Source organism: Schistocerca serialis, chromosome 6 (assembly GCF_023864345.2).
Source record: "Schistocerca serialis cubense isolate TAMUIC-IGC-003099 chromosome 6, iqSchSeri2.2, whole genome shotgun sequence".
Lineage (NCBI taxonomy): Eukaryota > Metazoa > Arthropoda > Insecta > Orthoptera > Acrididae > Schistocerca > Schistocerca serialis.
In genome coordinates, this window is record NC_064643.1 from 623,586,919 (window position 1) to 623,613,643 (window position 26,725).

A 26,725-nucleotide genomic window follows, 5' to 3' on the forward strand; every position below is an offset into this window, starting at 1 on the left:
TAATATCCTATTCTTTTCCACATTCTACCACAATATACATGATTCTTCCAAGGTGTGACCTCTAGTAGGTAGACCCCAATTTGTATTACACGATGTGAACTTTCATATTATTGACAAAATTATTTAATTGGATAGATAAAAAGTCTACTCACCAAGCAGCGGCAGAACACACACATAAAAGGCTGTTGTAACTGGCAAGCTTTCGGAGCCAGTGGCTCCTTCTTCAGATAGAAGGGTTGAAAGGGAACAAAGGAGGGTGAAGGAAAAGGACTGGAGTGGTCTAGGAAGTGGAGTAAATTTCAGGAAAGCCACCCAGAACTGCGGGTCAGGGGAGACTTACTGTATGGGATGAGAAGGAAGGTATACGAGGAAACAGAAACGTTATTTGCAGACATTTTACTCTTTGTTGTCATACTTACACAGAAATGGATGAGCATTGATTTTTAAACCAAGGGATAGGAGAGGGTAGTATTTGAGAAATAGCAAAGATTGTAAACTATATGCTTGCTGATGTGGTAAGGGAGTATCATGAATGTACCAATATCATGGGTATGAATGACAGTCACAGAAACTGAGCAGCTCAAGCTGTCAGAAATGTTTGAGGTGAACAGGTAGTGACAGTGCATGGAAGGCAACCACATACTACAGTCAAACAGCTCAGTGTTTAAACATTTGGGGGTAACAAAACTAATACCTATTACAGCAGGTCCAAGAATCCTGCTGTGTATGTAGCTCTGAAACACAGAAATGATGCGCATATCCATAGCAATAACAGTACACAAAAGAGAGAGATTAGAATTTGCTTGATATCATCGAAACCAGGCAGCTCTTAATTAGTGGCAGTAGCCTTATCTGATGAGTCACATTTTTATTTGAAAGGACAGTTGGATTTAGAGATACCTGGCAATAGCTGTTTAAGAACAAATAGTCTGCAAACAATGCTGGGCGAAAATAGGGAAGTGGGAGCGGCATTATTTTCCAGGAAATGTTTTTCTGGCTTTTTAAAGGACCATTAATCCACGTGGAAAGAATTATTGACAGGCCACGTTTTGGATGCACTCTCAGATGTCACATTTGTAGATACATGTTGATTGCCTTCCCTGAGGGGATAATATATTTCATTACAGCTGAGTATGGCACCTCACCACAGAGCTACAAGTGTCTGTACAAGGATGAAGATGCTCGATAAAGATGTGAAGGTCCATCTTAGTACCCCACTTTCTCAAATCTTAATTCATCTGAATACTTGTGGAGCCAGATTAATTGTTGTGTGGGATGTCTAAAACCTCATCCACCAACATTTAAAAATGTGGGGTAAGTACAGCAAATAATATAGCTCACATACCTGTGGAGACCCATCATGATCTGGCATTTTGCTTCCAGTTCATGTAGTGGGAGTGTGTGCGTACATACAATTACAACTTTGATTTGTTACAACTGTATTCAATTTTTCTCATATTTACATACCTGTTGCCACTTGGGTAGGATACTACAATATCATGATCTTCATCTATACCAACAACTGTTCCAGTTGTGCCGAGACACTCAAACATTCCATCCGTCCAGCCTCCATGCCCATGCTGCAATGACTGGACAATTTCCAACTCCAAGTCAACATTTACCTATAAATTCATAACTTATGTTTAGTTTCTACACAATGATCAATATGACAAAATGAATTTGTATGAACACAGCAGATTACATAATCAGAAACTGACAGTTTCCTATAAATGTTAGTTTCATCAAATGAAAACATACCAATATGACAAATGTATGGAGGATAATGGAGTTCTTAAAAACATCAATACATTCAACAAGTATGTAATACAAATCACACAACTAAACAAAGTCATTTTTTTCTAAAACTTGCTCCACAGCTTTAACATATTTGAAGAAAATCATATTACCATCTTAAGCTGTTTTTACTGAACGCTTTATTGATGACTAGTTCCAGTAGGAAGTACGATATTCATATTGACATAAAATACATTATAAAAAGTACATCTTGACAGGACAGGTTAAGGCACACAAGACATAAAATGTCAAATTCATGTTAACAGTTGTCTTTGTCGAGAAAATTTACATCAAAATCTTCTGTACTGCTGTCATATTTTCTCCACTTCACACATAAACATATCTGTCGAAGTTGTATGACGTAAATCAATCTTAGTTATGTATGGCATAGAACTGTGACAGAATTTTATTGAGATGTGATATGGAACACACATGACAGTAGCACAGACAGTTCTTATGTAAATTTTCTTGACAAAGACAACTGTTAACATGGATTTGACATTTTGTGTGTTCACTTATCCCGCCTAGAGATTTTATTATAATATATTTTAAGTGTACTTGAAAATGTTACTTATCATAGAAACAAGTCATCAATGAAGAATTCACTGAAAGCAGCTTTTGTTGGTAAAACGAATGGCTTCACTTTTTCCAATATTCAGCTGTCTGCCATGCATATGTAGTAGGAAGTTTCATACCAACATCCAACAGTAAAAGGTTTAACCAAACATACTCTCTCACCAGTCATATGTTATACAGACAGCAGTATCTGACTGAAAAAAGAAGTCTGTATATTGTAAATAGTTTATTCAAATGTAGTGATATTTTGAGAACAAGTAGGTGTTATATTTTTATTAAAACATTTCTCCATAACATCTGATACCTCAAGCACAAATCAGTTTCATTTTTTCCATGTACATTCTACGGGATGCCTACATAATGGCTATTTTGAAAGGGGGGGGGGGGGTGAGACCACTTAAGGCTATACAGATTTATGAATTTTTTTGGGAAATGCATCATCACTCTCACTTTTCCAATAGGATGGTTAAACAGTTAGTCATTAGTGAAGACATTATTTGGTGCAGTTCATTTCCTCTTTAACATATTTTCCTTTGGTACATCTTGTTTCTTATTTAAGATTCCCTATTGAATGTGAAATTTAATTTTATTGGGACATCTAGCAGTAGAGGCAGCTAAAGTGCTGTTACTCAAAATGACAAGAAGGGACTGAATCTCCAAAGTTTCAGAACTGATTCCCATAAATAACACTCTGAATATTTTGTACAAAATATAATTAACAATATATAAAGGATATAGCATTAGGACTTTTCATTATTGTGCAAGCCCAAGTGTTTAAAGCTAAAACAAACACTTTATTGGGAAAAAATGGTTTATACTGTTGAAAACTGAATGATGTTACATCTTGTATTGGTTTTTCACATACACTAATCATCTCCATGTATTTGGTTTTATACCTGCACAGGCATAGTCAATTGTGCCAATTACAGCAAGAATGTTTGTCTGGCAATTGTTTCAGTAATATAGTTATGTTCCCCAATGGAACACATACACCTCTAACTGATTTCTTGACAAGCTTGAAGTGATTAGCTTGCCTGAATCGAAAGTATTTCCCCTCTCAGCTTAATAAATTTCATGTGTTGCATTTTCTATGGTAAAGTATATCTCTGTTTGCATGTCATGTCACTAATCATTCCATAGGAACAATCTTGTTTCTGAACAGCACTCACACATGAAATATGAGCAGTTTTTGTGATCTATGTTACTATAAAAGTGGGTAACAAGGTTTCATTACGTAGGAACAATTTTGTACTACTGTGCATCACAGCCTTACCTGTGAATACAAATTATGTAGACTGAGGTTAATAAATTAAATATTTACAAGTAAATATTGGGCTTTTGGCATGTTATCAACCAGAAGAAAAGAATAAATGCCAGCAAGTAGATTCTTAACGGTAGTGTGAATGTATCAAAAGTAACTGTATAAATATATAAACATGTTATCAGAGAGTGGATATACTGTCAGTTTGCATTTAAATATTAAACAGATTTCATTACCTGTGTTGCGAAGCTGGTGGGAGGGGCATATAGTGTCACAAAATTATAGACACTGACAATCATACTCCTACTGCTAGTACAATCACAGCTAATGTCAAATTTTGTTGTGTTTTGAACTCAGTATGTTCTGAAGTTAATACATTTTCTACTTTAATGCACTACAATTTTAATACATTTATTTTCACACAAATACTGATTTGGTGTCTTTACTTTATTTTATTTTTCCCTGTGGTTACTGAAGTCTATCTACTACAAGTCAACTGGCCACTATTATGCCTGTCACTCTGGTCAAAGATCTTATGATGATGAGCCTGTGCTTCATAGCTGTATCTTTTGTTAATATTTTTTGTTTTGGAAAAGAAAAATTTTGGTCATGATGGATACTACTCAGTACTGAAGTGTGTGTCAGTCAGTCTCTCTCTCTCTCTCTCTCTCTCTCTCTCTCTCTCTCTCTCTATAATGGCTATTTTCCAGCACAAATATACACAATTTCAGCATTAAACTATCAGTTTCAGCTGTCACTGAATTTGTTCAATGCTTTTAATAGTAACATTTATACACATTAAACAATAAAAAAGACATGCCATACACTACAGACTTCTGGTACAATATGGTACTGTCGATACTTCTTTTCTTCATATCTGTAGATATATTAGTCACATAAATTTTTTTGTTGTGCACAAAATTTTAAATGGTATTAAAATTCAAATTTCGTGAACTATCTTATCACAGATGCATAGCATCTCAATTACAAATACTAATGTCTGCATTTTTAAATTTTGTTTCAATATGTCAGTGTATGTGAAACTGCATATGAATAGTTAGTTAATGTGCACAACGGTATTAGCCTTTATACGCATGACACTTGACACTCATACCTATTGACAATGTGGTTTTCTCAAAGTTCTCGGGTGTGAGCTACTGTTTTCTTCTTATGGTATGACATCACTGTAGCTCGTACATTTTAATTTTGACAAAAGCTGTACAATCATAGCGTGTAGGCTTTCACGGCCGGCGTCTTCAGTAATTAAAACTTCCGAGCTAAGAGGCCGTGGTCCAATAGTAGAAATACTTCTCCCTGACGTTTCATTGCCAGCTGCGGGCAACATCATCTGAGGTGAGTCTACGACTGGCTACTACGCCGTGGAGGTCCTGTTTATATAGAGCGCGTACAGGGCGCCACCACTCGTCACGTGTTGTCAACAGTAAAACTATCTCTGGCTGGCATCATTACTCTCGATCTAAGGTAATCGATTGTCACATCTTTGGTACAGAGTCGATCGCCATATCTTATCTAGCTTCAAGCCTTCTTCTTTCCTGTTAAAATTATTGTGGTGTTTAAAAATCTCTACAGCCTCTCTATACATACGTGCATAATAATGCGATGTCTTAGCTAGCACGCTCGTCTCACTAAATTTTATTTCACGGTCACCCGTTTCAAAAACATGTTCCGCGACAGCCGATTTGTCCATGTGTCCCAGTCAACAGTTCCTTTTATGTTCAGTTAGGCGAGTATTGATGCTTCTTTTTGTGGTTCCAATGTAAACCTTCCCACAACTACACGGAATCTTATACACACCAGGAGTAGCTAAAGGGTGTCGCGCATCTTTCGTCAATCTTAAGCATTCACTAATCTTCTTGGTGGGTCTGAAGATTGTTTCAACTTTGAACTTGGCCAGCACTTTCCCGATACGGTCCGTAATATTGTGGATGAATGGAGGAAAAACTTTCCCTACCGATGGTTGTTGTTGTTGCACGTTTTCGGACTTTTTCTTCTGGGATGGAGTGCTCTATCTATCTCCTTGCCTGCGTACCCATTTTTCTGGAAAGCAGTTCGCAAGTGGTTTACTTCCTCCTTCAAATAAGCTGGCTCACAGATTTTATTAGCTCTGTCCACCAATGTCTTGATAATACCTCTCTTCTGCCTGGGATGATGGTTCGAATCCTTATGAAGATAACGATCGGTATGCGTATCTATTCTGTAGACTTTGTGACCCAGAGTCCCATCTGCTCGTTTACTTACTGAGACGTCCAAAAAATTTATCTGTCCATTACTTTCTGTCTCCATAGTGAATTGTATTTTTGAATTGATGCTATTCAAATGCTTCAAAAAACGGTTCAGTTCTTCTTCACCGTGATTCCATATGACAAAAGTGTCGTCCACATACCAATACCACTTCAAAGGCCTTTTTCTGGCTGACTGCAGTGCTTGCTGTTCAAAAAATTCCATAAAAATATTAGCAACGGCTGGACTTAGAGGGCTACCCATTGCCACTCCATTAATTTGTTCATAGAAATCATTATTATACTGAAAATAAGTCGTGGAAAGGCAATGTCTAAACAAAGCTACAATGTCAGTAGAAAATATGTCAGATATGCAAGCAAGAGCTTCGTTGAAAGGAACCATGGTGAACAGAGACACCACATCAAAGCTGACAAGAATATCACTGGGGCTGACGGTAATCTCCTTCAATTTTTCGATGAAGTGCATAGAGTTTTTAATATGATGATCAGTTTTTCCAATAAACAGTTGTAACAAGCTGGCAAGATGTCTTAGCCAGCTCATGAGTAGGGGATCCAATAGCACTTACTATCGGTCTCAGTGGGACATTAGGTTTATGCACCTTAGGTAGCCCCTATAATCTAGGAGGATAAGCTTCCGTTTTGCAAAGATCTTTTTTATCCTCTGAAGGAATAGAAGACTTTTTTATTAATTGATTGGTAACTGTCAACACTTTTGTTGTAGGATCCTTTTTCAACTTTTTATAAGTGGTAAGATCCAAAAGGTCACTGAACTTCTTGTGGTAGTCTTCACTCTTCATCACCACGGTAGCATTTCCCTTGTCAGCAGAAAGTACAATAATACTCTTGTCCGCATTAATCTCCTGTAATGCTTTCCTTTCTCCTTGAGACAGATTACTGCTAGGTGGCTTAGCTTTACGCAGTATCCTGGCTGTTTCCATCCTAACTTCATTAGCAGTGTGTGATGGTAACAGCCGAATCCCCGCCTCTATATTAGCTACAATATCCTCCGTCGGAATCTTCAGTGGAGTAATTGCAAAATTTCCTCCTTTCGAGAGAACAGAAGTTTCTTCCCTGGATAATTCTTTTCCGGACAAATTTATAACTGTTCGAAAATTGTCTATAACCGGTGTTTCCTGTCTGCTCTTATGTAGATTATCAAACTACTTCTTCTGTCTATTACAAGACACTTCTGCACTATGTTCCATGGATCTAAATGTTAGCCCATCCACCTTATTCCAATCGCAAACATGCATTGTATTGCTAATAAATAGATGGAGATTTAATAGTTGACTGCATGTTACCGCCAGTCCTCGACGTGTTTGATGGATCCGTTCCCATAGCATTGCCAGTTCCATGCGTGAATAGATACGGCTAGCTTGCGCTGAATGAAACAATCTTCTCACCTTCAAAAACTTTGTAACTGTACCGGTGTCATGACAACGTAGCAAGAAAGTGAGCGAACAAAGCTGCTGGGCCTTGTTCTTGCGTAGGCTCTCCAATCGTCGTACCATAACCGGCATATCCTCCCCGTAGAGGCGTCTAATCATAGCGTGTAGGCTTTCACGGCCGGCGTCTTCAGTAATTAAAACTTCCGGGCTAAGAGGCCATGGTCCAATAGTAGAAATACTTCTCCCTGACGTTTCGTTGCCAGCTGCGGGCAACATCATCTGAGGTGAGTCTATGACTGGCTACTAGGCCGTGGAGGTCCTGTTTATATAGAGCGCGTAGAGGGCGCCAGATAAGATATGGCGATCGACTCTGTACCAAAGATGTGACAATCGATTACCTTCGATCGAGAGTAAAGACGCCAGCCAGAGATAGTTTTACTGTTGACAACACGTGACGAGTGGTGGCGCCCTCTACGCGCTCTATATAAACAGGACCTCCACGGCCTAGTAGCCAGTCGTAGACTCACCTCAGATGATGTTGCCCGCAGCTGGCAACGAAATGCCAGGGAGAAGTATTTCTACTATTGGACCACGGCCTCTTAGCCCGGAAGTTTTAATTACCAAAAGCTGTATAGTTTCACTTTTAATTTATTATCATTACTGTTTATCTTTTAGATCTTAAGATGGCTGATTATGGCCAAAACCGGTAAGATCTTGTTGAAATTCTATGTGATTGTTCCAGAAAATAAACAATTTCTTTGAAAAATGATAATATTTATCTATCAGGAAAATAATGTGACTTAATTTTACATCACAGTCATAACAAAGATTACCACCAAACCAACAAATCAATTAAAAACACTGCAATTTCATTCACCTCTTGAGATGATTACTGTTATGTGGAAAACGCCAAGTTACATTGTGGATTGGAATCGACATTAAATTATAAGACAAACTACAACTGGCTGGGTTAATCAGATCAAACAGCAGAGGAAGGCAGGGGTATACCATATTACCTCTAACAGGACAAGGCCTAATAAAGCATTGGGATACTCAAAGCAACCTTTGGGTTGAGGACTTCTTTACTTTATATGGAAAATATTTTTTGAATAGCTATGTTCACCTACATTCCGTAACTAGTGATGTTCTAGCAAATAAGACAGTCACAAAAATGTAAAATGTATTTCCCACACTGTTCCACCACAAAGATGAAGAAATTTAACCAATTTTAGCACTAAAGGGAAGTTGCTAACTGACCATTTCCCAAAATATTTGTGATGAAAAGCTGTTATATTAGGAAATCAAATTAATCAAACAAACAGTAAATGGGTTTCTGAAACACATAACAAAACACCAACAGCTTATTAGAAATACCAATGAAGAACTGAAGTATGAAATGAAGCCCAAATGATGTACAATACGTCTAGCTTCAACAAAATATGACTTTTTTTGAAGTACCTTTGACGGGAAACAGCTCATATTATAAAAACATGAATTGCTATAACAAGGTAACACATTCTTTCTGATTATCTTTCTAAAATGAATAGAAATGAATTAGACTACAGCTATGAAACTGCATAAGACTTCTCAAGAGATCACTAAAAATAGATGTTATCAAAAATACTATGTTTGTGGTGTCGGAGTGTGCTTCCACAAAAGCCAAAGTATATTTGTAAGGGATGTAAAGTGCCAAAGAAGCATACCTGATCACCAATTTGCAGACCATGTGGTCCAGTACGTCCTGGACCTTGTTCTCCCAGCAGTGGCAAATGGTCTCTGTACACTGTTTGCCCTTTTGCATCATTTACAACTTTAAGGTCAGCCTGAAATAAGAATTGTTTAAATTCAGTTCTGTTTCAGCAAATAACCAACAATGTGAGAAATCACTGACTGCAAGTAATGGTTACTTTAATTAATGTTACTTAAAAACTACAAACTATGATGTAAGTAAGAAAAACTACCAATAAGAAGTATATGAAAAATAAAATGTTCCAGGCACAAGTTTGACATATGTTCTGTGATCTGAAATAGTTTTGTTGTAATTGTATCCAATTACCAATACATCCCAAGAAGTAAAATATGATGGAACCATATTTTCTTGTAGAATGCTCAAATTGCACTTGGTTCTACCAATTACAAATTCTCCCATGTTTATGCACTTTGCCACACCAGTCTGATGTAGCTCTTTGCCATTTCCATTCAGTGACATTCAAAACTACCATCTTATTGACCATAGTCCATAAGCACAGTTCACAAGTACAACACAGTTCATCAAGCAAACTACATAAAATCTGCAAACTCTTCCCTGAGAACCTGGCTCCCCAGTTCTTAAAGTATAAGCCTGAACACGTCTGTCTGCTAGTGATTTGTGTCCAGCCACTTTCAACAAACTACTGTGCGCAACAGCACTGTATTAGCAGTTAATGAATACTGAGTTTTTATTTCACTTTTTGTTTTCATTGATTGACCTGGAAAGAATGATGACATGTTATCTGAGCCATAGATATGGCTCACTATACAATGGGCTCAGCATAAAGCACAAGGTGCAGATATAGTGAGTGTCTTACATCCTCTGTACAACTGTCCTCACTGCATGAATTTGTGCTCGTAGGAAATCTCTTCCTCTGCCCCTGACACCTTCCTCTGCTAGTGCTCAAGTGAAAGTTTGAGAACTATACATCGCAAAGTCACAATTAATTACAAAATGGAGCATGAACTATGTGCAATGGACTAACTGGAGGGAAGCAGCTAAGGGCCATAAAAGATTTTAAAAAATACTGTAAAACATCTTATCAAGAAATTCTATCTGTTCATTAAACACTGTGGCAGATTTTAATACACAACTGTGATTATGCACTGTGCAACGAAATCCTATTATAGAAAAATTGTTAATTTTTCAAGCTTGACTTGCATAATGACTAAAGTAATCGATTTATTATGACATTATAATGTTATGGTAACCAAGGAGTTGCCTATAAATGGTGTAAGAGGTATCTTTATGCTAGCAACAGAAGGTGGAAATATATAACAAAAACAAATAATTCTTCACAGTTTATATGAAGGCTAATTACTGTGTATCTCAAACCTGAATTTAGGGCATTTACTGTCCTTAATAATTAGAAATGATGTACCATTTCCCCTCCAGCACCAGAGGCACTGATTTTCATGTATAGTGCCAGCCTTTTTATAAATTTATACAATTGTTGTTTTAAGGGAATGTATTGATGCTATAGTGTTCATCTTTTGCATGCTACTATAAGAGGTTTCATCAAACCAATGGTGTGCACAATCTGTGTCTTCTGCACTTTTGTTTACATAGATAAGCGATTTCTGGTATTTCCTTAGTGTCTGAGTTAAATCATGTGTGAGATTTGTCCAAAACCTTAGGTACTAAAACTTCACACAAAAATTAAACATGTCTTTAATGTGAACTGTGTCAAAACTTGAGTATGTGTAGTGATATATCATTGATTTTTGAATTCTGAGCGCTACAAAAAATAATTTCATGCTACAACATCAGTTGTAATCTATATCTGTGTTTCATACTTGGAATGCAGTCCCAGATTTGTGCATTCAGCCATGACAATGTAGTTGCAAAAGTGTGTGTGTGTGTGTGTGTGTGTGTGTGTGTGTGTGTGTGTGTATGAGCGCACGCGCGCATGTGCAAGCATATGTATGTGCACTCCAGCTCATTATAGGTTTACAAAAGTTATTAAAGTTACAATTCTTCTTTGTCTACCAGTTGACGACTCAATGCTTCTACTATCTGTTGAGTTGTCACCTTTTCTCCTAAGTTATTTATATTAACAGACATACATTTTTGAGAAGTTTTGGAAGTCACTAGCCTTGGAACTCACTACTGCTGTGCATGAGATTTTCTGTAGCAAACTGGTGTTTGTAGGTTATAGTTATTGTACTGTATATAATAACTATCATATATTAAAAACAAAGATTCCATGACTTACCAAATGGGAAAGCACTGGTAGATAGGCACAATAAAAAAACACACAAAATTTCAAGCTTTCGCAACCAACGGTTGCTTTGTCAGGAAAGAGGGAAGGAGAGGGAAAGATGAAAGGATGTGGGTTTTAAGGGAGAGGGTAAGGAGTCATTCCAATCCCAGGAGCGGAAAGACTTACCTAGGGGGAAAAAAGGACAGGTATACACTCACTCACACACACACACACACACACACACACACACACACACACACACACACACACACACACACACACATACAGACACAAGCAGACATATTAAAGGCCTTTACAAATGTCTGCTTGTGTCTGTGTATGTGTGGATGGGTGTGTGTGTGTGTGTGTGTGTGTGTGTGTGTGTGTGTGTGTGTGTGTGTGTGTGTGTGTGTGCGCGCGCGCGCGCACCAGTGTATACCTGTCCTTCTTTCCCCTTAAGGTAAGTCTTTCCGCTCCCAGGATTGGAATGACTCCTTGCCCTCTCCCTTAAAATCCACATCCTTGTGTCTTTCCCTCTCCTTCCCTCTTTCCTGATGAAGCAACCGTTTGTTGCGAAAGCTTGAATTTTGTGTGTATGTTTGTGTTTGTTTGTGTGTGTATCGACCTGCCAGCACTTTCGTTTGGTAAGTCACATCATCTTTGTTTTTAGATATATTATTCAATACTACCTTTGATCAACCGTTCACTTGGAAACATTAAATTATTTTTGCCAGTAATGTATCATTCCTTTTATGGCATTTAAAAATAAAATAAAAAACACTCCTGTATCACTGAAATTAAGTATGTAGAGTGCACCCCATACGTCAACACTGAACTTGAATACAGACAGTGTACTAAGATTATTTAACTGTATTACTACATTTCACTGTTGACTGCAGTTTCAGTGACACAGGCACGGTGTTTTTAACACATCTGTTAGAAACTATACAATACAGTCTAATTAAAATAATTTTATGTCTCCTGATAGCAACTGTCTCATCAAAACTGGTAATGAATAAAGGTTCATTTCATCAGCAGCTTTTGGTGGTTCTTAAATATGACTTTAATTATTTTAATTAAATGCGATAATGATTGAAGCACAAGAAATGGATTAAAATTTGTGCTGCAGCCAGGACTCAAACCTGGGTCTTCTTGCTTGCTAGGCAGAAATGCTAACCATTATATCACTACAGCACGATGGTTCACATTACTGCACGAACTACCCAAGTTGAATTCCCTCCCCAACATAAACTCCAATTCATATCCTCTGCTTATTTTTCCCTTACATTGTCACTACTGCCAGGGCTCTCCAGCATTTGGAATAGCACCCCAGCATTGGACGTAATGGGAAAGTCTGGTAACATTATGTTTGTGATAACCAATTCAACATCACCGCCCTAATTTCTGGCACTCTCAGGACCTGTTTTTAATGCATGAGAATGTGAGACCCCATACTGCTTTATCTCTTACTGAATATCTGGCCAGACAGTCTGTTATTGCCACCCCACATCCGCCATATTCAAGCAACCTCTCACCTTGAGATTTTTTTCTTATTTCCGTAAGTGAAAAGGCAAAATTTTCGAGCTTGCTTGCCAAGATCTTGGCAACTGTGTATACACAGCCAAGGAGACGACTTCGATAGGCACTAGGATCATTACTTGGCAAATGCAATTTTCTATTTTTTTAAAAACCTGTCCTGGAACTTTTGTGACAAAAGTAGTACTTTGGTCATGAGCTGGTACTTAAATATTTAGGTCAGTGTTAAGATTCTGAGACTGTTGGAACTTATGATTATTTGTACTGCTTTTGGTGACAGACTCAGGAGACATTTAAAGACTTTGACATCTCATGTGGATTGTAGGACTGTGCTGTGAGAGATTAAAATGTATTTTGTAGACACTTTAGTGAAGTTAAAGTGCTGCAAGACTTTGGATTTACACACTAGTTACATAAATAATGGCTTACTGAAATCTGCTGAGTTCCATATATGCAAGCATTTATTGTAATGGTTATATTTCATATGTTTAATTAGTTCTCTATTTATATCTGCTATTTGTTCCATTGTAAGCCCGTTATTCAAAAGTTTCTTCAGTGTGAATGGAAAATAAAAATTTGATTTATTGCATTAAAACATTTTTGGTGTTGGCAACCATCAGTGATCTTTCTGGTTTCATTTGTTATATAAACCTGTAAATCTGCAAACCTGCTTTACTTATTGTTTCAAGCACATTATCACTTGTGAAACTTCTCGTATTTTTAACTGTAAAAGCTGTAAGGCAAGGATGTACAAATGTGCACCCCGCCTCCAAAAGTATAGGAACTAACAGGATCATCTGACATCCCTTAATAGACTGCTGGTCACTCTTTTGAAAAAGGGAGACTAAGTAACAAAAATAATTAGGAGGGACCTTACAACATACAATGCGGTCAAAAGTTATCAAGATGCAAAATGAATACTAACAAAATTTTAATACAGTTTATTACTATGTCTGAAAACTACAGCTCAACTGTGAAGAGATGTACCAACTACATATAATTATTAGTTTTCATTTTCATTCATATTAAATCTATGTTTACCATTCCCTCAAATCCGACACGGTACAAATTTTTTGCACCATTGTCCCAAATAACATAGGCTGCAGAGCGAGGACTGGCTGCTGACCAATCTTGTATTTCATTTACTTTTCCTCGTCTGCCATTGCCTCCATCCTGATCTTCCCATTGCCAGTCTACACCACGTACAACTCGTGCTCCTGGAAATATTCCACGTATTCCAACCTTCTTGCTTTTACGTCTTGGTTCCAGCAACACCCTAGAAAACATTAGTAGTAGATTCTTGATTTCTTATGTAATGCAAACTTTTACTTCAGGGAAAGCAGGAGAGGCTTTTCATAAACACAAAAGAAAATGCAAACAATAAAAAATATTGCAATAATCAAATGATTGGGGCTAGTGGTCAAGGTCATGAAGAATAAAGCTGAAATAACCATGGAGTTCAATGCTGCATGGGATCAATGGAGTTACAATTCATGTTTTAGATTTTAAAAGTTGAAAGGTTTTCCTCAATCTGACTAGCAAATCTTTGTCCTTCAAATAGAACCCAATATATTAAATTAAATATGCATTGAACCTTTTTACAGTGGTAGTTCCTCAAACAGACTTAAGTATATTATTGTTAGGCCACTTAGTAAAATGGATTTAAAACAGCAAAGAACTACTAAACCAATTAACAGGTGTCAGACGTAGCAAAAATTTTCAAATCAATTTCAAGAAAATTTAATGATACATATCAGAAGCAAAACAATCTACAGAGCAAAATGGTTTGGATTTCAAAATGGTTAGAGAATTGAACAGGCTATGTCCACACTCTCAGATATGAAAATAGAATCAATAAATCAAGACCCTCTATCACTGGGAATGTCTGTGAGAATAACTACTCCTCCTATAATGTGTCAGAATATTTAGACTCAAGACTGAAAATTTCAATTAAGACTAATATTCATATTGTAGAGGTTTTAACTTGCCCAGCACCTACACAGCAAATATCCTTCTCTGAAATCAGCAAAATACCACATATGTTTTGTATGAATTAATAGGTAGAAACAGCAGATGAGTGGTGTAAGAGGAAAAGTAGTGGCTCTTTTTCAATGTAATTTCTTTTCTACTCATATTATTAACAGTGTAGGTAGAATACCAAAAATGGTTCAAATGGTTCTGAGGACTATTGGACTTAACATCTGAGGTCATCAGTCCCCTAAAACTTAGAAGTACTTAAACCTAACTAATTTAAGGATATCACACACATCCATGCCCAAGGCAGGATTCGAACCTGCGACCGCAACAGTCGTGCGGTTCCGGACTGAAGCGCCTAGAACCGCTCGGTCACAGCGGCCGGCTAGAATACCATGAGTCACAATTGTTTGTAGTATACTTTACTGACGTACCCTGCAGTGGCTGCTTCTGTCTGTTAATGTATAACACTTAGCAACAATCGGTATTGTAGTTTTAAATTTTTGTATCTGTACTGGGAAAGAACTACAGCCCCAAGCTTATAGAAAACACTACAGCTCAAATCATTATAGGTACTGAAAGGTGTCTAAAGCTCGAGATAAGTTCATCTGAAATTTTTACAAAGGATTAATGAGGTTGAGAAAGAACAAATTAAATACAGTTATTGGTGGAGTGTTTATTGCTGTTTGAAGTAGTTAAACTTGCATCAAATTGAAGTAAACAGTGCGTGTGAGTTAGTATGGGTAGAATTTACACTTGACAACCAGAATTAATTAATAAGAGTATACTTTTCATGAGTGGGATTATTACAGAAGCAGAAGAAGACTTCCAGGGATGGAGGATCAAGAATATGTACGGAAAGGGTAACTATCTGAGGAGAACCTACGAACCCATTGAGAAATTCATAAAAAATGCCAAAGGAGAGATGCTGACAAATGAATATCAAATTGCAAAGAGATGGTAAGAATATTTCAGTGACTTGTTAAACTGTGAAGACCCAACAACAATCTTTGAACTTTCCCCGCCCACAGACAGAAGACCCAGAATACTGAACGCCAACTGTAGAAGAGATCAGGAAGCAGATAAAACACCTTAAAAAGGACAGAAGCCCAAGATAAGATGGCATCCATGCTGAAATAATTCAGGAAGGGGCGAATACCTTGTTGCAAGGATTCACAAATTAATAGAGACCATTTGGAATACTGAAAACATTCCAAAAGACTGGAGGAATGCACTAATCTGTCCCATCCACAAGAAGAATGACTGAATGGCATGTGAAAACTACCATGCTCCACTCAATATTTGTTATAAGATCTTCTCAAACTGTCTTCTAGATCGAATCCAACCATTGGTAGACATCATTATTGGAGAATATCAAGGAGGATTTCATCACAGGAGATCTACCATCGACCAAATCCTTGTCCTACACCAGATCGTAGAAAAAAGGTGGAAATTTGGTCAAGACCTACACATGCTGCTATGATTGCTTTCATCAGGAAAGTATGCTGAGATGTCTGGAAGAGTTCGGTTTTGTCAAGAAACTAAGTTTCACGAAGGCCTGCCTGATGGATACCACAGCAAAGGTAAAAATTGGAAATAATGTAACTGAAGTGCTGAAAATAAAAACAGGCTATGGCAGGGCAATGGACTATCACCTGTTCTTTTCAATCTCATATCAAAGAGGAGGTAATGCAAGAGATGTCATCTAATGAACTCGGAGGAGTCCAGACCGGGGTTGTGAACATCAAGTACCTTGGATATGCCGATGATATAGTGCTACTATCTGGGTCGCAAGAAGAATTAGGGGAAATGGCTGACATTCTGGAAATAACAGTGAGGAAAATTGGACTTAAAATCAATCATGACAAGACATAATGAAACTCAAGAACCACTTCCACCCTTACAGACAACTGAAGGTTCTTATGGCGAAGGCAGGGAGTTCAAATATCTGGGCGCAGTATTCAGAGATGAACAATCCAGTTAAATGGAAATACAGGCAAGACTACAGACAGGTAATTGCTGTTACCATGGCCTTAATGCTCTCCTCAAACACAGAAGTTTGTCAAGACATTTCAAAATAAACATCTTCAAAACACTCCTACAGCCAGGAGTAGTACATGGATGAGCCGCCTGGAGTACAACCAAGCAAGATCTGAAGAGACTGATAATATTTGAAAGGAAAATCATTCAGAAGATTTTTGGGCCAGCTTACAATAACGAGAGTGAAGAATGGAGGATTCGTCACAATACATAGCTGTATGATATTTAAAGAGCCGAACATTGTGGCTATAATGCCACGACGACTCCAATGGGCAGGCCATGTTGCTTGGAATGCAGGACAACTGATGGCTGAAAACTGTACTCAGCACCAAGCCAACCACCAGAAGGCCCGTAGGAAGACCTAGAACTCGATTGAGTGAGTGTGTATCCAAAGACCTTCAGAGAGTGGGACTGCTGGAAGGATGGCCAAAAGGAGCTGAAGACAGGCTGAAGTGGAGGCAATCTCTCAAAGCAGCGTGCGGTCCATTGGGTCTGATCGCGTAAAGTAAGTAGGTCTACTTTTACTGAACACTTGACTCAAATGATACAGTTGCTGAACACTTTTAAAAGAAAATTTGAGTCTCACTTTGAATAGGTAACCCAATCATACAATTATAGTTAGTGGTGACTTCATTCTACCTTCAATATGTTGGCAAACATACATGTTTAAAGTTGGTGGTAGGCATAAAACATCACCTGAAATTGCACTGAATGTTTTCTCCAAAAATTATTTTTGACGATCAGTTCAGGAGCCCACTCAAAGTGTAAACAAATGCAAAAACATACGTGACCTCTTAGCAGTAAATAATCCTGAAACAATAGGGAGCATCACAAGGGGTAAAGGGATTAGTGATCACAGGGTGGTTGTAGTGAAACTGGATACCATAACATCCAAAACTACAAAAAAATAAATGCAAAATATATCTAGTTACAAAAGCAGACAAAAATTTGCTTCATACATTCCTAAGAGACAGCCTCCACTCCTTCCAAGCTAACGATGTAGGCAAAGACCATATGTGGCTCAAATTCAGAGAAATAATTTCTACGGCAATTTGGAGAAATATACCAAGTACATTAGTAAGAGACAGTACTGATCCCCCACGGTACACAAAACAGATCAGAAAATTGTTGCAGAAGCAATGAAATAAGCATGCCAAATTTAAAAGAACACAAAATTCACGAGATTGGTACAGTTTTAAAGAAGCTCAAAATCTGGCAGGAAATCCAAAGAGATTCTGGTCATGTGTAAAGAACATCAGTGGCCAGCCTCAATAATAGCTTCACAGTGTGATAGTGATGGTGATGTTATCAACAATAGTGCCACTAATGCAGAGTTATCATACACAGTTTTCAGTAATTCCTTCACTCAAGAAGACAAAGTAAATATTCCAGTATTTGATTCAAGAACAGCTGACAGCATGAGTAACTTATGAAGGTGGCTGAGAAGTAATGCACACACGCTTGTGGAACATGAATAAAATCAATTAGTAAGATTGGGCAAATTGTTAGTTAAAGTTAAATTCTTAAGCTTCAAAATCATTTTTTTCAACATAGTCATTGTTAAGACCAACACATTTTTCCCAATACGTAATAAGTTTTTTCGTTCCATCACTTTAAATCAAACCGTTGATGAGTTTGCAATGTTTATTGTCTGTGGCAGTGATCGGACGTGTGCTGTGTGTTTCATCAACAATTATGGCTTTTTCAGGCTCACAATCATGAAATTTTATTACCCATCAATTCGATCAACAGCACTGTCATCATAAACAGCCTCTAAATGATGATGAACCTAACTAAGAGGCACTTTTTCAGCTGTTAAAAACTCAATAACAGCATGCTGTTATCTCTCGTTGAACAGCACTACAACACATCTCCATCCTTCCACTATTCAAAATATGTAGTATGAATGCAACATGCTCAAACTGTGCTTGTGTATGGAAGGGGAAGTTATATTTTACATGCCACTTGGAGTGTTTCTCAAGGTCATTTAGGTTGCACTCTACAAGCATGTGTGCATTACTTTTCAGCCTACCCTTGCATAAATAGATACCCTTAGTGTAGTAAAGCAGCTTAAATCACTTAATAATGCAAGTCCTCCAGTCCAGATATATGCTGATACAATAGTTCCATACTTAGCAATCACATGTAACCTCTAGCTTGACAAAAGATCCGTACATAAAGACTGGAAAGTTGCACAGACCACACCAAAACTTAAGAAAGGAAATAGGAGTAATCCACTGAATTACAGACCCATATCACTTACATCAATTTTCAACAGGAATTTGGAACACATACCGTAACTGAACATTTTGAACTATCTCAAACAAAACAATTTAGTCACAAGTAGTCATCACGAATTGAGAAAATATCATTCTTGTGAATCACAACTAGCTCTTTGTTCACATGAAGTAATGAGTGCTATCAACAGGGAATCTCAAATTGATTTCGCATTTCTAATTTTCCAGCAGGTTTTCGAGATCATTCCCCGAAAATTATTTCAAACAGTGTGTCTGCTGGTCGTAGGTTGTGTTCCAAAAATGAACAGCATAGAGACAGAAGTTATGACACTTTCTGCAGGACCTGGCCATCATTTTGCAGGACAATGCTCAAGCACATACAGTGAAGGCTGTTACTGATTTGCTTGACTGATGGGGCTGCTAAGCGCTATACCACCTACTACACTCCCCCAACGTAAGCCCTCGTGAGTTCATCTCGACTTCTAAACTGAAGGAAACACTTCATGGCATTCGCTTCAGAACTGCTACAAATTTGTCAGGCAACAGACCATGCTGCTCAAACTGTCAACACAACTGGCACTGCTAAGAGCATCCTACAACTTCCATATTGCTGGCAACAGGCTATACACAATTGCTGGTGACTACTTTGAAGGTCAGTAAAACTTTGAAACATGTATCTATTTTGTACGAGCCGTAAATAAATAGTTGTCACTACTAAAGTTCCAACCCTTGTAAAATCACCATCTATTACTATCATACGCTCAGGGTATTCCCATGTTATTAAGTTTAAGCTTTTCTTTTTTTTAAGATTTTGTGACCATCAGGTGACCAATAGACATGCATCTAAGTCCACCAACTACGGTGGCTATTGTTCTCACTAGTTCGCAGTTGGATTCGCTTTGGACCTCACTACACCTAATTTTCCCGCTTGTTGGTATACATACTTCCTCTGAAGAAGTCTCAGTTGTTGTTCCAAAATGTGTTATTTGTGATGTCAAAACTTCCCTATGCTCTAGTTTGGATTTCATCAAGTCTCAGATCCTAATATGACGTGAGGACTCCTGCTTTCTAATAAGACCCAAGTTCGGCACTTTACTGTACATGCTCTGGCAGTCAACAACTAGTATTTTCAAATTTTTGCTCTCTACATGTTGTAGTACTTGATCTGATGTTGGGAAGAAAGAAAGAAAGAAAAATTATGTGCACATGCTCTGACACCAGAGTTACTGTTGCCAGTGCACTGTGCATACCTGGTCTTTCCAGGGCAACTTTCCAAATCTTCACCCTGTACTGCACACAGCACGGAATCTGCAGCCAAGCTCATTTCAAGCCCAAAAATGTCTCTACATGACACCCTCCACTCGGTTCTAGATCAGAGGGCTGCAATCTGTCCTTGTAATAAGGAATCATGTTGCAAACCAACAGCAATGCTGAGATCCCAAAAATGATGCTAACTGTCTACCACATCTACAGGTCTCTGGAAAGAGCAGATAATAGTTTTGGATCTCAGGTGACAGACTTTGTTTCTTTTGACATCAGCAGTGTCTGCAGTTGACTGCAACCTGTGTTCTCAATTAATACTGAAATTTTCTCTTGCACCAAGTGGATGATTTGTCCCAGAACACACACTGACTGCACAATTCACTTGTTTCCCTTACATGACACTATTTTCTCAAGAAGTCCCATTATGTGCCTAATGTTGGAACTACCTACAATCAACAGCCACTTCTTTCATCTCTGTACATGCCTAGATCTTGACAAAGCGGAAGAGGCAAGGCCTACTTGTTTCACCTCATTATCACAGGAGGCAGTGCCTCAAATTTATTTGTCAGGAACTTTGGCTTTTGGCCATCTAACACATGCAACCAACCCTGAAAAACAGTTTTAGATCTGGCACAACTTGCAGCCACCATTGGTAACCACTCTGTGCAAGTCTAGATTGACAGTATGAAGGTGGTCAACAGTGGTTCATGAATACCAGCCCACAATGGTCTCACAATGGTCACTATATACCTGTGAATCTAAAAGCCAACAAGAGATAGAGGAATTAAGTTCAACACTGAATGTTGCTTGCAACCAAAGTGAAGTGCACAAAAAATTAAATCAAGCATACTACACAGGTTTGAAAACTGGTCTGAACACCACACAGCATCACAGAGCTTGTCCATAGTTTCCCTAAAACATGTCAGGCAGATGCCAAATTAATCCCTTTGTTTCTGGAGATTTCTTTCATAGCTCTTGTTAGATCTTCTAATATACTCTATTTACAGTGACTTCGTAGTTAACAGGTATATCAAATACCCATAAACATATTACATGTCAATCAACAGTGTCTGGAGGATGCCACACACTTGCTACATAAGTCTACATTGTATCTATGTGCAATAGTAATCTCTATTTGAAATATGCAGTGACCTTATGAAATTATGATGCATCTTGTCTTTTACAGATCTGAATTGCTGTAATGCAAGACACAAATAATAGAGGGGCCACAATTAACAAAATTTGTGGCCATGATAGTGGCGGTAGAAAGAGATTCTGGGCCAAAAAGGGTGAGAAGGGATGGAAGTGGCGCATCCCTGGACATATGCGGTGGACACCCCCCGCCACCCACCCCGTCTCCCAACCAAGTACCACAGGAGATTACTGTTGACAAGGCTGCTGGTAGCATCTTGATGTCTGAAAACTTGATCCTTTAAGTCCAGGACATCGGCTTGGAGGAACAGCACCAATGGTGAAGGTGCCAGCAGCTCGCGTGGATGTGCCAGGGACCTGGCGGTGAAGGACCCGATGGCATCTGGGAAGCCAGCAAAAGAAATGCTGGTGGCAGCAAGGCATTACGAGAATAGCCCACAGCATGTGGGAGGCAATGGACCACAGAGGAGAGGCCAGAGGCAGCGACCTACACAAGGAGGGGGGGAGGGGGGGGGGGGGGATCTCCCCTGCAGCAGGGATGCCCTGTGAGACCTGGACAGGTGCTGAGGGAGGGCAGCAGCGATGAATCCGTGGCTCTCAGCATGCCACAAAGACGCAGCTGATCGCCATGGCACACCAACATCCCCTCATTGGTGCACACCATACAGAAGCGGCAACAACTGTGGATCGTGGCTGGAATCTTTTTTAGTCAGCAGCCAAACCCCCAAGCCCAGACTGTACAGCCAGGAGCGAACTGTGATGAGGGCTGCACCGATGGCTGCTGGTGGGGCAGCATGAACAGATGTAGGAGGATGCGTAGCTGGTGACGAGGGAGCGTCTCGGCTGGACTCCAATCCCTCGCTGCTTGCTGACATAAACCTGCAGGAACTCAAGAAGCATGTCAAGGCATAGTGTCCGGAGCAGTCCGCAACATACTTCTTCATTTGAGCCTTGACCATGCCAATAATATGTTCTGCCGCATCATTACACTGGGGGTGGAAAAGAGGAGCGGTCACATAGCAAATGCATTGACGGCCACAGAAACTGTTGAAGGACTGAGATAAAACAAACAACAAAGGAGGCGGTATCAGTGGATTAAAGACAGTGACCAGGCCTAATACTCCAAGCAACTTGTGAGGACAAAGAGTCCCCAAATAAATACAGATAAAGACAAAATATTAACTTTTTTACAAATCAATATCTGTTGCATTAGAAATAAGATTTTAGAATTAGAACATCTTTTTAATGATTTGGTTGTAGATGTTATATGTATATCTGAACACGAGCTAACAATTGAGCAAGTAGACGTATTTGTCCCTCATGGGTATGTTGTGGCCGATACCATATGTAGAAAGCAGAGAAAGAATGGTGGTGCAGGTACCGCATTTACTCGAATCTAAGCCGCACCTGAAAAATGAGACTTGAAATCAAGGAAAAAAAAAAAAAAAAATTTCCCGAATCTAAGCCGCACCTAAAATTTGAGACTTGAAATTCAAGGGGAGAGAAAAGTTTTAGACCACACCTCCACATCAAAACAAAGTTGCTCCATTGTAATATGAGACAAAATTTGGGTCGAATGAATGACAATACAGCTACAGTCATTTGGTTCGAGTCGTAAGCTTAGCAGTTAAGCTCTACCAGGTAGCCATTGATATGAGTCAGGCGCTTCGTCCGTATTTATACGGGTACCCTTCCTTTTTCACGTGCTTCGTCTGGTTTGAATTTATTGCTTATTTTTCTTTGATAAGTGTCGTTCTCTTTGTTTTAGGTGTTTACGTCACTCTAATGCATTACTGTACTGTGTCATGCACTGTTTGTCGCATTCTGCCGGCCTGTCGCCGCTCGCGGCATGGCTTGCTTTTGTGCGCACTACCGCCGCTTTAAAAAAAAAGGAATCGTGTCACCAGCGAAACAATGGAAGAAACTGCTATTTGTTGTTACTTACATTGCTGCTTTCTTTGATAATGATCAACAAGAACCAAATAATATACTGCGTATGATAGAATTCTGAACGAGATTTTAGCGAAAATTTTTCTCCGTTTGAAAATCTTTGCAGACGCCTCTTTAGTACATAACATTCTGTACAGAAATTAGAGCCATCTTAGATTCAAAAATCTAGTCAATTTCCATGCTTCATTTCTGACTGTATCACTATTAGGCATAAGAATAATACGAATATAAACATGACATGATATGTATATTCTTCCGCGTTTGCTCGTCTCACTCTAGTTTCGTAGTTTATTATGCAGACACGATTTAAATGAGACAGCAGCAAACACGATACAATACATGGCAAAATGTTTATATCTGTATTATTCTTATGGTGAAGAGAATACTGCATGTGATTCACAGTTCATAAAAGTTCCTATTAGCAACCATCTCTTCTCACAGGTAGGAAAAAATTCAGAACATAGAGTTGGCCATATTGTCAAATATCCCAAACAGTCTTGCCAGTCGGATTTTCGTAGTACATTGAAATGTTGCTACATTCGAAGATGAACAATACGGAATTTGTATTTACTTTGTTGGATAATGTATGAAAATGCAGTTGTCGAAACTCGGGGTGGAGGAAAAAAGCTCGTCTTCCACATTTTTTTAAATTTATTTACTGACGCAGAGGTTTTGGCGCCAGTATTTATCTTTGTGCCTGCAAAGCATGCCTGTGTAGTGCTACATATATTCGTGGGCAAAAGTTAGTTGTGGCGGCACCTACCAACATTTTTTCAGAACTTCCGCTTGCTTTGCACTCGATTCTAAGCCGCAGGAGGTTTTTGGATTACAAAAAACTGGAAAAAAGTGTGGCTTAGATTCGAGTAAATACGGTATTTTGTAAGAGAAGGAGTGAAATTTTCTAAAATTGATGTAACAACTCATAGCTCAGAATTACATGCAGAGTTCAGCTGTGTTAAGCCGCTGGATGAAAACATAATAGTAGTTAGCCTATACAGATCCCCAGATGGTGATGTTTCCCTATTTATTTTAAAATTTGAATTATCAATTTAAAAAAATTGAAATTTAAGACAAGAATTGCTGTCTGTGGAGATTTCAACATTGAAATGGCTAACACAGACAAACAAGTCACAAAAATATTTTTGAAAGTACTAAGATCATTAAACTTATACTGTACAAATAAGTGTTCTGCTCGTATGTATGCAGGCTTGGACAACATTATAGTTAATTTCATTGAGGAATATTTTAGAGTCACAATTGTAGGAGGACACTTTGCAGATCATGATCCTTTGCTCCTTACACTTTATAAGAGACAGCCAATTAAAACTACCGAACCTAACTCTGTACTGGTGAGAGGACAAAAAGAGGAGTACATAACATTGTTTATTGATAAGTTAAGGAAGGAAAAGTGGGACTGGGTATACAAATGTCAACCAGGGAAATTGGGAACAGAAATAGCCTTTGGTAACTTTTTTTGAGAAATTTATAGAACTATGGAATTCTTGCTCTCCAGTAACAAAAGCTAGAGCTACAAGGAAACCTAAAAATAAAATGCACACAATACACCAGATTTACAAGCACATCTGTATTCACAGGACTGAGCAGAGAGAGACAATTTATAACTCATATATAACACTTAATATGCTCACCATTAGCCAGTATTTTCAATAAATGCTTAGAAATTGAAGTTTTTCCTGAAACACTCAAGTTTTCTAAAGTCATCCCAGTTCATAAAAAGGGAAAAAGATATGAGGCACTTATGCACAACCAGCTAAATACCTTCTTTGAAGATAATGGCTTACTTTGTAACTTTCAGTTTGGATTTCGCAAGGGAAAAAACACAACTGCTGCTGTTTTAGAAATCACTGATCGAACATTATCTGCTATTGAAAACAAAAACAAAGTATCACTTGTATTATGTGACTTACGCAAGGCATTTGATTGCATTCCTGTTGACATCCTACTAAAGAAATTGGAATACAATGGGTTGCAAAAGCACACTTTAGCCATCATCACTTCTTACTTGAACAACAGGAAGCAATTCCTTTCAGTTAGGAATATGCATTCTTCTTTGCTCGAGATAGACACAGGTGTTCCCCAAGGATCTATCCTAGGACCCTTCTTTTTCATTGTTGCAAACAATGACCTGCCTTACAACATACCACATCCTGTCATATGTTACACAGATGATACTACACTGTTTACCTCTCATAAGAACATCTCTGAGCTCAAGCAGCCATGCCGCAAGTTTCAGGGTAATCTGGGTCGCAGAAAATAGTAGCACAACCTAACCCATCCAAAACAAAAGAGATGAGAACTCAGAACATAGGAAATCTAAGTGCAGGTAGGAACCTGATTTGAAACGAAGTGCATTGTATCCGAAATGGAAAAACCAAATGCACTGAAAGAATCCACACGAAACAAATTATTAATGCTAGTATTGTAGTGATTCAAGAATTTCTGTGTAAATTCTAGAACCACTCCGCCTTCTACTGCCTCAAACACACAACATTCTGGATATGAGTGTGGGATGGTAGGATCCTACCTACTGCGTGTCACAAGTTTGTGTGTGCAGGTTTAAAATCAGTCACGGGAAAAAAGTAGATATGGCGGTTGGATGGCACCGACAAATAATGAAAAGAAAAAAAAAAAGGAAATAAAGAAAAGAGAAAGAGTCCCCACAATTCCTAAATATTAGTAAAGCTGACTAAAAAACCACGAGAAAATGCTTATGTCTTAAGTAAAAGTAAAATAAAAAAAAGAGCAGAGAAATAGTAAGCGAAAGATTATTCAAGAGAGGACAGAGAATTGTTATGGAAAGGAAAGATACGTATATAAACATATGTAAGAAATGTATACTGTTAAGATATGAAATTTTATTATGAGTGATATCGTTTGCATAATGATTATTTATAAAATATCGTGTGTTCAATCTGAGGGGGAGGGGATGTATAGTGATTTGAAAATTTCTGTGTAACTTCTAGAAGCACTCAGCCTTCTACTGACTCAAACACATGATATTCTGGATATGAGTGCGGGATGGTAGAGCCCTACCTACTGCACATCACGTATTTGTATGTGCAAGTTTAAAATCAGTCGCAGGAAGAAAGTAGACGAGGCAGGCAGACGGCACCAACAAGTACCTGTCATGCAATCCATAGGCATTTTATTGAGTGTGTAAGGAAGAACCATGGAGTTTATATGAAGCTCTGTGCTTATAGTGTCAGTGACTGTTGTTATTAAAACATGAACCATTGAAAAAGTACTCTTGCAGACTCTTGACGCAACCTTGTTAGAGGCAAGACTCATTTTATGATTCATGTCAGGAAAAGTCATGGCG

The 26,725-nt window shown here is 38.3% G+C and overlaps 1 protein-coding gene across 3 annotated transcripts in view; it reads right to left on the reverse strand.

Annotated features, from left to right (window-relative positions):
• The window catches only part of LOC126484412 (E3 ubiquitin-protein ligase mib1), a 631,979-nt gene that overhangs the window by 595,575 nt on the left and 9,679 nt on the right, over nucleotides 1-26,725 (reverse strand). For all 3 annotated transcript variants that reach the window (XM_050107920.1, XM_050107919.1, XM_050107921.1), the window contains exons 4-6: nucleotides 13,811-14,045; nucleotides 8,984-9,103; nucleotides 1,468-1,622 (exon numbers count right to left, since the gene is read on the reverse strand). In XM_050107920.1, the coding sequence (XP_049963877.1) occupies nucleotides 1,468-1,622; nucleotides 8,984-9,103; nucleotides 13,811-14,045 (510 nt within the window). The remainder of the gene's footprint in view (nucleotides 1-1,467; nucleotides 1,623-8,983; nucleotides 9,104-13,810; nucleotides 14,046-26,725) is intronic.